At 46.9% G+C, this 12,080-nt stretch overlaps 1 protein-coding gene across 3 annotated transcripts in view; it reads right to left on the bottom strand.

Moving 5' to 3' along the window:
* Positions 1-350: 350 nt before the first annotated feature.
* The window catches only part of LSAMP (limbic system associated membrane protein), a 1,403,745-nt gene continuing 1,392,015 nt past the window's right edge, over positions 351-12,080 (bottom strand). For all 3 annotated transcript variants that reach the window (XM_032776813.1, XM_032776812.2, XM_032776814.2), the window contains one exon: positions 351-3,807. In XM_032776813.1, coding sequence (XP_032632704.1) covers positions 3,710-3,807 — 98 coding nt within the window. In that variant the 3' untranslated portion in view covers positions 351-3,709. The remainder of the gene's footprint in view (positions 3,808-12,080) is intronic.

The raw sequence follows: 12,080 nt of genomic DNA, 5'->3' as shown, positions 1-12,080 counted from the left end.
TAGTTTCCATCATATCCAGGGTTTACAGTTTGGTTCAATGGCTGTCAGCACCCCCACTATACACATTGTTCTAATGCCACTGTCATGCCTTTCAGCAGCTGTATTGGTGAGTGAATCTCATTATCCACATTTCACAGAGGAGAAACTGAGGCACAGACTTGCTCGAAGAGTCAGGGGCACCGTCAGGAGTAGAACCCAGGAGTCCTAACTGGCAGGCCTCAGCCCTAACCACTAGACAGAATGGGTCCTCCCGACCATCTTTGTCTTTTTCTGTTCCAAAAGTCTGGGATTTTTGTTGGTGGTGGTGTGTATGTGTGTGTGTGGGGATCCCCCCTAAACAAAAGCTTTTTTCTAAAAATATTTAAAACAATTCACTGCCAGTAGCTCAATACTTGTGAGGAACCAGACGGTCACAAACCACTGTGTGCCGCCTAGTGCTCATGAACAACCCTACAATAACACAGCAATATGTACTGCTCCACACTCAGCAGTGACCCTGCCGTAACAAACCAGTGTGTACAGCTCAGCACCCCTGAGCTAACCTACACTGATGAAACAATGCGTTCAGCCCAGTCCTCATAAACAACCCTTGACAGGCTCCCTGCAGTAATGAATCAGTGCAGGCAGCCCACCACCTCTGAGCAACCCTACAATAACAAACCAATGAGCCAATATGTGGGAGAGGGTGCACAGTCCATCCCCCAAGTGCAATATCTGCTACTGGACTTGTACACTCACTCCCCTCCCTACAGCAAGACCCATCACACTCAGAAAGAATCAACAGCAGAGGCTAGAGGGCTCCTGTCCTAAGAGACTCTGCAGGGCTCATGGTCAGTAAGTCTCCTACAGGATAAGGCCCAGATTCTCAAAGGTGTTTAGGTGCCTAATGCCCAGTGTGTTCAACAGGAGCCAGGCACCTACATACTTCTGAAGATGTGTGCCTCATTTTCTTGCCCCACTGGATCCAGTCCCACCTAGAGAGGTTTCAATGCCCAATTGCCAACCCCTCCCAAGCAGTGATGGTGTTATATCTGTTATCAAGGCACACACACACACATATTCTGGGGTGTGATTTTTGTGGCGATTATTCTCCAACATCCCAAAACACTGAGGGAAAATTACAGAAGAGCCCACCTTGAGCTGAGCATGTACTTTGAGGGATGGGGGAAAATCCCCTTCCCTTGACTGGTGACATCCTGCAGGCCTGTTTCTCTGCTCTCCTCCCTTAAAAGACATTCAAAGACTAATATTTATCTGCAAGTCCTGGTGGGCTGCGAGAAGCATGGCTGCCTCTTTAATTGATTGCCTGTCTCTGCCCCAAAACTGCCTCATTCAGCAGAAAAGAGACAGTGCTGCTGAGCTGCTTGATCAAGGCGAGCGCTGCTGCTGAGCCGGCACTGAATTATAGGGAGCCTCCTCTTACAGATTTCATCTCAGCTGAGTAAAGGGAAGGATTGAAACACATAACAGAATTAACTCATTGCTTTCTGGTGATCAGTCTCCCCTTTCTTAAGCCTGCTCAAGCCAGAGAGATTTCCGCCTTACTTCCCCTAAGTTTTTACAGCAAATTCCAGGCAGAGTTAAATTGTATTTATTTGTGGGGGGATGGAGTGGAAAGAAGGGAATTTTTACTGCTTAGGAAACTGCTTAGGAGTAGGACACAGTGAAGGCTCGTGCATAGCTCCTAAATCCTGACCCACAGCACCGCTGCTAAGCCAGTTCCAGAGGCTCTGCTGAGAAAGAGAAGGGACTGGCAGTCCCAACATCTCCTCTGCTGTGGACACCCAGATCATGGCACTTGTGACCCTAGGTGCATTTAGACACAGGTTGCCAGAGACAAAACACTGGTGCATTAACCCAGCTGTCCCCTTTCATGGATAACCAGCACAGCCAACGGGATATGTGAGGCTCTTCAGATCTGCACGTGTCCCATTGCTTATATCATATCCTGCAGGACCTGTTGCTGAAATGGCAGATTCCAGCAGATAGGTAGCATTTCAGTAACTCTTGTTTCAAGTGACCTACTCTGAGACTCACCACATCTTCTCCACCAGGTGTCACTAGAGTTTCTTTCATCAACTACCTCCTCCTCTGACCATCCAGAGGGCAAAGATTTCTAGACGCAAGCTTAGCAACCTTGATGTATTACATATCGGTGAACAAAATACCCCCCCATTGCGTAACCCCTTGTACCTCTCTTCAGTGCACCACCCAAAGCTTCTTTCCTGTACGTCATGAATTTTGGCCCCAGCTTTTTAACAATATAGTCCCAGGTTCTGGCCACTTTCTGAACCAATTTGAGTTTTCTTTGAAGTATAGAATTAAAGAAGCTCCATCAAGGTATTTTTATGGTGACTGAGTGAGATATTTACAGGTTTGCTTTGATTGTAACAAGGAGGTCAGAGGGACCAAAAATTCATTTCTATAGCAATACTGAATGGTTATGAGTTACCACTTGGAGGTTTTTCTTGTAAGAGAGATTTACTGGCCACGTCATACCTACAGGTGCAGAAGATCAGTGAAGCCCAAGTTATCTCACTGATTACCTCTCTTCCCAACCCCCCCAGGAGTGGGTACTGGAACAGTGCTCTTGAAGTGCTGCCATCTATGGTCCTACGGATCAGTCACATTGATTTTCTACCTGTTTGGACATACACACAAGCACAGACGTGAAGCAGGAGCCACTATTCTGATGCATTACAATTGAGTGCCAGCCGGGTGGGGTTGATCAGGGAAGGGTTAAAAAAGTATGGAGATTGACGCTTCCAAGCAATACGGCCAGGAGGCTGTCAAGGCAAAAGCCAGCTGTGTGACAGGAGCCCATCTGAACCAGTGCTACAACTGATGCACTCCCCACCCCCCCACATCTGCCCAAGTGATCTCTCAGCACCATGTCTCACACTTACAGTGCAGAACTTTATCTACAGCATGATGAGCTTATGTACATATGGACCATTCTGTGCGCATGCTTTAGAGAGAGAGACACACACACACAGACACACACACACACGGGAGACAGAGACACCCAGCCAAATACAAGGGGAGAAGAAGAGAATAAAAACAGTGTGTTTGTAGCATAGTCAACATAGCTTGAGCTCAGGGCAAAGAGGGAGGCAGTAGAGAAGAAGGGGCGTAAGAGAGGGGGTCAACGAGGGTGCAAGGGATGGAGGGGAGGTGTGGGGTTTCTTCATGGGACACCAGTATGCGAAAGGGTCTGGATTACTGCTTTCCAAAAGTCTGAACTGGCAGAGAGTCAGCTCACCAAATGGCTAAGGGAATCAAGGGGTTAAGTGGCTATAAACATCACAGCAAAGACCTTCTCTTTCAGAAGATGAAAGAAAGAGGACTAAGGAAAGAAGGGAGAAACAAGAAATCTGATTGGTTGGGTTTTTTTTTTTTTACATCTTGGCGTCTTTGGCACAACGTGGTCCCCACCCAGCGCCTCCTTCTCTCCTGCGCTCCGCTTCGCATCTTGGGTGGTCGATGGCTTGACAGACGTCTTGTCGTAATTCGGAATAAATGTTGCTGATTCGTCTTCGCTGTAATTCCCCCCCTTTGCTCCGGAACACACAAAAGTTGTGAAATAACCAGTCCTCTCTCTCTCCCCCTCTTTTTCTCGCTCTGTCTCCTGTATGACGCGCTTTGTTTTGTGTGTTGTTATTGTTGCTGCTGTTGTTGGGTTTTTTAATTTGATTTTATTCTGATTTTATTAACATTTGCTAAGTAGGCAGAGCAGGGACACTGCCAGCAGCCACAGTGGTACGGCCAAACTCACTGAACCGTTGTCTACTCTCCCTGTGCCAGGTCCTGTAGGGAGAGAGTGGGAAGAAAGAGAGAAGAGGAAAGGGTTACACACAGCAAGGAAGAAACAGAGTCAGCAAGAAACATGTTGAGGCCCTTCAAAAGCACTGACTCACAGCTACTGTGAGCTCCTCACACTCAGTGCTCCTGCATCACTTCCTACAGCGCCTCCTGCTGGGAGAGGCTGGGACTGTAGGTGAGCTTGCTCACAGAGAGCTTGTTTGTCAGTGTGTCCTGCTGAGAAAAGCTGGGACCGCAGTGTCTGTGAGCTCCTCAGAGCCAGTGCCCCTGCCCCATTTCCTCCTGCACCTCCTGCTGGGAGAGGCTGATACTGGAGTAGCTGTGAGGCTTCCCACATCCAGCACCATTCCTTACAATGCCACCTGCCGGGAGAGGTTGGGCCTGTTGGAGAGCTGCTGTGAGCTCCTCAGTAAACAAGCTGTTATATCCTGCTCTAGCTTTGGCTAGCGATGGCAACATGGCTGTTCTTTTCACCTCCTTCCTTGTGATGGCCCTTGAATGCCAGGACTTGTTATAATTCTGCATGTTGATGATGTCTGTTTGCAGCCACATGCCTGCTCCTCAGGGGCCAATTCATCACAGCGTGCCAATCAATGAAACATGGAACCAATCAGCAAATGCCTTCAGTCCCAGGGGAGGTGTTGTAATTATTTGTTTGTTAATCAGGAGGAGGAACAATTTCCATGTAACTGTTATGACCCTGTGGTGCTACACCTATAGGGAAGGGCGAAGGGAGGCCCAGCAAAGCTTTGATTTTCACAGGGGTGGGGAATGAAGTCGACAAGGTTGGCACTGCAGCAAGAAATAATGCAGACTTGCTACAGGAATATTATGTCCCAACACAAGTGACATCTCATTCATCCTCCTATTTGTGGCTCTCCTTCCTGGACTGTTTTTAAGGCAGAGATTCAGCTTGACATTCTCCCTGTAGCCCCAGACAGTGGTAACTTGTTATACCATGGTGTGTGTGATACGCGTACATCTTGTACATGTCAGCACCTGCCCATGCTCGTGTGTGGTTGTGCAGGAACAGTGTGATATGTATATATGGGGGGTGTGTTTGTATGGACAGGTGTATGTTGCATGAGGGAGAATCAGGCTGTCTAAGAAGACATGTTCATTTCAGTAGGAAGGAAGAACCGTTTATTGTGAAAAATATCCTTCATAGGACACTCTGAGTATTTAATACGGATGGAACCACTACAGTTCTACAGAAATTGCCTTGAAAACCTATAAAATGTAACAGAGAATGAGAATCTACAGGGGTTTTTGAGCCATGCTACAGAATTGTATAGCAGGGATATAATTCTCTATTCAAGTCTATATGGTGCTTAAGCGAAACAAACCCGATAGAGAGGTTCTCATTATTCATGCAATTCTGTAGCCTTTTCCCAGATGAGATTTGTTACTATCATAGCTCTTTGTTTAGTCAGACAGCTGTTAGTGATCTGATCCCATTTTTTTCATTATTAGGAAGTTTATGTTGAATCAGATGGACCGTATCATTTTCAGCCTATGGGCTGCTTCTTCAGCTATTCACTGTGCATCTAGTGAAGCTAGTCACCTGAGTCACATGGTACTGTTTCTGCGCTGTGGCTGGGTGCCAGAAACTTTTTAAACAAGGGAAGGCTCAAGAGTGAATTGTGCACTTACCCCATACAAATCCTGAGACCAATCATTACTGCACTTTTGAGAGCATTTGCAGCCAGCGGTTGACTGAACAGTCATGAATAATGAATAATCTGACCCCACAAATCACAGTGAACGCACCAGGGGGCTTTTATTCACAAAAATGTCTGTGAGGAAGGTTTTTTTATAATTCAGCTGTAATATGCATGTATGTGATTATGGGCACAGAGATGTGCATTTGTGCATGCATATTATAGATGTATAGTATGCATGTGTGAGGCTATGCAGGTGTGTGTGTGTGTTCATGAAGGTGTGTGTTGTTGAGATGTCACACATACCAGTGCATAGGTTTGTGCTAGTGTTCCATGCACCGTGGATTGATGTGCAGTATTTATAAGTAATCCTATACAGATATATGTGTGTGTTCCTGCTTGTGTGTGTGAGTGTGTGTGTGTGTGTGTGCTGGTGATTGCACACATACCAGTGTATGAAGATGTGTGTACCTCCATGGATATACATTATGTGCCTGTGAAGATGTGTGTTTTCTGGTGACTTCATTCGTGTCAGTACACAGATGTGTGTATATGTGTGTGTGTGTGCATGCACACCCCCCATGGAATGGTGTACAGTATGCATTGTGAGTCTCTATAGTGGTTGGGGGTGTCTCTGTGTGTGTGTCTCTGTGTGTGTGTGTGAGACTGCTCAGAAAACAGTGTCTGTGTAAGTACCAATGGGTCAATATGGAACACACGCATGTCATGATAGGAGTCTCCATGCAGGCATGAGTGGATATGTAAGAGCGTGTGTGATGTGCTTTCCAATGGCATCATCTGTAACCACGTTAGAGTAGTAGCTGCCTGTCCAAGAGTGGTACTGGACCTCCAGGAGCAGGGTTCACAGTATCACGTCTCAGGTGTGTCAGACAGATTGGCCTGCTCCATCTTCACAATCTCCCATCCAGGGCTCTGTTACAAGCCTCATCCCCAAAACAGGTCAGGGAGGGATGAGATGGGGGACTACAGAAAGAAAACATGAGCCTGGGAGGATGCACCCAGCCCTGGGAGTCTCTAGGAGGGGATGCAGGATGGTGAGGCTGGCAGGGGATATGGTTGTGCCAGCTCACACTCATGCACAGAAGCATCAGTGAGTATGTGGTTGTGTGATGAAGACAGTGTATTCCAGTGTACATGTAAGGCCACCTCTGTGGACGAACAACTGCGTGAAGTTGTGAGAGTCCTGTGAAGTGGTGTGCAACTAATAGAGTCTTTGTAGGTGATAGTGGATTGTGTGTGTAGTCATGTCAGTCTGTCCATGTGTAGCTGTAGTGCAGTCGTCCTATGTAGTCTTATCAGTGTTTGTGTGCAGCAATGAATCTGTATGCAGTTGTGTTCATGTCTGCAGTGGGTCCGTATGTAGTTGTGCAGCTGTCTGCGCAGTGGGTCTGTGTGTAGTTGTCTGATGTCTGCAGTGGGTCTGTGTGTAGTTGCGTGGATGTCTGCAATGGGTTTGTGCATAGCTGTATTGGTCTGAAGTGGGTTTGTGTGGATATATAGTAGATCTGTGTGGAGTCGTGTGCATGTCTGCTGTGAGTCTATGTGTAGCTATGTTGGTATGCAGTGGGTCCGTGTGTAGTTATGCTGTTGTCTGCCATGGGTCTGTGCATACTTGTGCTGTTGTCTGCTGTCATCTGCGTGTAGCTGCAGTAGGGCTGTGTGTAGTTGTGTGGCTATCTGCGCCCTTCCACAGCAAGGATCACTGGAGACTAAGTGTAGAGACCATGCCTCCTTTTCCCCAGTCATGGTGCCTACCAGGAGGAGACCCCAGGTAGCTAGTTAAGCTGGCTTCTTGGCTGTTTGGAGCCACTGCAGCAGTTCTAAGCAGCCCCAGCCTGCATGTCGCCATGGGAATAGCTGTGTGTATCTCTAGTTAGTCTCTGTGTGTCACTGATAGTTCTAGTTGAAAATTTTTTGCTGAAGAATTCCTCAACAAAATGTCTGTTTTTGTTGAATTTTTTTTGGATTTCATCAAAAAACTGAAAGTGCCAAAACTCAGTGAAAAATTTAGATGACAATGAAACTTTTTTTGCTTTAACTGAAAATTTTGCAGGAAATTAAACAGATTTCCCAACCAGCCCTGGCAGTCGTATAGGCACATGTTGCTGTGACTATGTGGAGTTGTGTCAGTCTCTGTGAAAAGGCACTTGTGTGGATTTGTATGCATGGGACACAATCACATCTGACGTTACTGAACCTTCCTGGCTCTTTTCAGCCTGGCCAAGTCATTGGGATCCACATAGGGATCCAGTTTGGATCTTCAGCTGAACAGATCAGACCACCTGTCTAGCCCCATCCAACCCTTTCTGGCTTGCCACATTTCTCCACTCAACTTTAATGGACTGTACTTCACACCTGAGCCTTGTCTGAAGAGATCTGGTCCATAGAAACAACTCTTCCCCCTCCAGTCCCTCTTTTACAGGACAGCTGCCAACCTTCTCTAAGGTGTCCCTTCACCTCCTATCCCATGTGAGACTTGATGAACTCCAAGCTGAGGAAGCTGGTGGTAGTTCATCATTCCTGACCGTGTGTAGAGGCGAGGTCCAACACAAACCCACAAATCTGAGTAGTCCCCAAACTTTGTGGGGGACTGAGAGTCAATTCCAGAGCCCAGTTTTGCAGGTGACCCCAGCTGCAAGAAAGGGCTTGAGCTATGGGGTGTTCACTATCTGGATCTAGATCCAGATTTTACTGCTCTACACTTAACCCCTCATCCACGCTCCCTGAATGCTGCCAGCACCTACCATGCCCATGTGACTTCATTCTAGGAAAACAGACGGCAAAGTCCCTGGGAAGGGAGAGGCAGGGAAGGAAGGACAATGGCAGTTGCTGCATGTTCTTGTGGGGTGGAGCAACCACACCCAGGCATGAAGCAAATATGAGACATTTGTATGAGGGCTCCAGTTCAAGCTGATGCTCTAGTCTTTGGCGCCACCTGCTGCCCATTGTTACCCACTACAGCAAGACTCAGCTGAGTATAAAAATTATACCTCTGTCAATTTAGGCTATTCCAAACACTTTTGTGAGTATATTTGTGGGCTTCCTCTGCTCATCATTAAATCCCTCCTTATTTTAGATCCACACTTCTTGCTGCTACAGTATGTACAGTTTCATCTTGTTTCCGAGTAAACTCACCTTCTCAAGAAGCTGAAGAACTGCTAGCCCTGGCTACACCCAAATATCAAGTAGCTAGGTTTTATGCAAATTTCTGCTCTTTCAGTCCACCAATGATTCTCCATTATGCCAACGAGCCCCAGTTTTGCACCCAAGCACCAACTTGTATCCCTGGGCTCCCCACCCAGCTCTGCCAAGGCCTCTAACTCCTGACCTACAGTATCTCTCTGCTATTCAAATCCTGAGAAGATAGACAGGTGCTGAAATGTGCAAAGGGTCTTTTTTATGGGAATACATGCACAAAATGCAAGCTTAGAGCTGATCACCTGACTCCTACCACTTGTATCACCTCAAATAGATTTTAGTGAAGGGCTCCAGAAGCAAAAAGCTATGCACTAATCAACTTGCATCTTATATCTCTTCAAGGGTCAGCGTACACTCATTTGTCTGTCTGAGACCAGAGATGAGTTCATGCTACCAAAATTGGATTATGAACCAAATCTTAAATACCTGAGTTCACAGATGAGATTTGGGTTCACCCTTTCTACCCAACTCAGAAGTGTCTGCTTTAAATTTCTACAGAGGTGCTTGGTTTACAGTAACCAGTACCTCTTTCGTTTCCCACTCCCTACCCTGGGTCTAGAACCTGTGTTCTGTGACAGTGGCTTGCACGCTAACATCCTGCTTTACACTTTCTCCCTTGTTATTTGGTAGCACAGTTAAGTTCATGACCATTCACCGTATGTGAAAGGTGTTTCTTTCAATTTAGCCAGGGAAGGAAACTGGGTTTCAGATGAAAGATTAATGGGAACATTTGAGGAATTTGCCAAATAACCTTGAAATTTCAACCCAAGGGGCTGAAAAGCTTGAGAGAATAGGTGCAAATGAACTGGAAGTGGGAGAAACAGAGTAGAAAAGGGCCACAATGTTTGCACATCTCCTCAACCATACCTATATTTGCAACTTTGCACTTGGTTCTCCTCTGGAAAGTGACTCTGTTAAAATGCATCAACAGGCTCCATGTTTCCTATCACTCAGTGACTCCAAAGCAAATGGGTTACTTTACAAATTAAAAACTGATTTAGCTAACTTCATCCTCAGCTAGAGTGATCAGATGTCCCAACTTTATAGGGACAGTCCTGATATTCAGGGCTTTGTTTTACGTAGGCGCCTATTACCTCCTATTCCTGTCCTGATTTTTCACACTTGCTATCTGGTCACCCTACCCTCACTGTGGGACTTGAGAATCTAGCTTGGCTCTTTCCTTCTCATGCATCAGTAGTGATAAAGGTTCTGCTGGCTAGATTCTGCCTTCCAGAACACCTGTGTGATGCCATTGTTTTCAGAGGGTTTGCACAGACAGAATTGATTGGCACCGAGGCCCAGATTCTCAAAGATATTTAGGCTCCTAGCCTAAATCTATCATTTTTGGCACCACTGACATGTTCAAAACCTGCTCCCAAGCTCTGTAGGTGCCTAAGTCCTCTAGGCACTTTGGTTTCCATTGGTTGGCCTATTCAATGCATTCTAGGCACTGCTGCCACCCCGCAACCAATGAGCAACTCAGAGCCATCGCTCCAGCCAAAGCCCCAGCATCTCCAAAGCAGGCTTCTCAAATTAGGTGGGGGACACCAATCTCACCAGTGGGGCCTGAGCACCCTGCCTAACACCTGACACCTATCAGCCCTGCAGCTGGGGAGCTTGAGCCAGACCGCTGGTGGGGAGCAGGGGCAGCATAACGCTCCCCACAAAAGACAGCCAGGGGGTCACAGAAAAATGTCTGGTGAGCATCACAGAAGTATTGCGTGTGTGCAGGAGAATGAGCATTTGGGCTGCTGGGGCATGGGCAACCTAAGCAGCTGACCTGGTGCAGGTGCCTCATTCCAGGACAGGGTTCTTGGTTGAGATGCCTGCACAGAGGGAGGTGCCTATATCTGGCCTGTCAGTCAGCTGCACCAGGTCAACTATTCAGGGGCCTCTACCTCGCTCCTCTCTCTGCCCCACCCCTCAGCATTTCCTGCTGGCTGCCTTAGGCAGCTCACCACTCAGCCTGCTGGCTTCTGAGATCTCTTAGCCACCCGACGCTCCCCATTCTTTGCCTGAGGCCCAGATCCTCAAGTGCACTTAGGCATCGACCTCCCACTGAAGCGAGTGGGAGTTTGTGACCCCAGGCACCTCTGTATTTGCCTCCACCCACCATTATAATAAATTTTTGTACAAAAGACACCTTGCGGGATATCATTTGAAAACTAACAATGCCTGGACCAATTTCTGGTGTGCTGTAAGTACACAGTGTCTAATCAGAGTTATGGATGCATGCTGGAATGATAACTTAAATGTATTCAAGCCAGGCTCGTCGGGGGGATTTGGTAAACAGGCCTACTTGGACAAGGAATGTGTATTTGAATCAGGCAAAGACAATGAAGGGCCATTTTTACACGTTAGGTAAACTAAGCTAATTAGCAAACAAGTGGGGGAGCAAAGAGCATGGAGCTTCCTTCACCATCAGACTCCATGTCACCTTCCTCACAGTCTGAATAAACTTTACTTTGAGGGGCACCCCTCAGGAGAATCCATTGCAAAGGTTCATTGGACTATAAATGAGAGGGGCAAGGAACACCCATGCCCCACAATTATTTATCTTTCACCTAAGAAGACAAAGGTACCAGCCCTTTGACTTTGGGGTACAGCGCCTGACCCAGGGGTTTGGCCAGCCATCTAGATGGAAGCATGTAGTGAGGATTTTACCTTGACCCAAGTCTAGCTAGGTATTAGAAAGCAGTTTTTATCTTTATTTCTCTTGTAACCATTTCTGACTTTAAGCCTTATAGTTGTACTCACTTAAAATCTTTCTCTTTGTCATTAAATACCCTTGTTTTATTTTAACCGAACTGTTTTGTAACTCCAGGTAAAGTAACAAACTGTTCACTACTGACTCCTTAAAGGAATAACAGCCTTTAACATTCCTCTGCTAGTTCCAGAACAGGGCTGAACATTTTAAAACATGTTTTTGGGAAAATGCGGGGCTGGGGAGGGTGTGGAGTCACCTTACCAGTCATTAGCCAAGGCTGGTGGAGGCCAGTGGAAGGCTGTGGTATTGCAGGAATGCGCCAGGATCCAAAATGTTGCACTAGGGCTGCCCAGTACATAGCCGAAGAGGGCATGCTTGGGGCTGACTGTGGGCATCCCAGGCAGACAGCCACAGCGGCAAGGCATTGTGAGGCACTCGGTAAGCGAGGACACAATTCTTCATTGCATCTCAGAATGTCATAGGGTTAGGCATCTAAATATCTTGGAGGATCAGGTCCTGCACACCTGACTCAGGGCTGTGGATTCCAGAAGGCAGCAGCCCACCTAGGGATTAGGCATTGCAATGCTGAGTGCCTAAGTTGGAGTTGGACCTTAGTGAAAAATTCTGTTGATGATGCACATGGAATAGACCCTTAGTTCCTTTTCACTGAG

This window comes from Chelonoidis abingdonii, chromosome 1, assembly GCF_003597395.2.
Source record: "Chelonoidis abingdonii isolate Lonesome George chromosome 1, CheloAbing_2.0, whole genome shotgun sequence".
NCBI lineage: Eukaryota > Metazoa > Chordata > Testudines > Testudinidae > Chelonoidis > Chelonoidis abingdonii.
The sequence above is the reverse complement of the archived record's forward strand: the minus strand, read 5'-3'. Positions and strand labels throughout refer to the sequence as shown.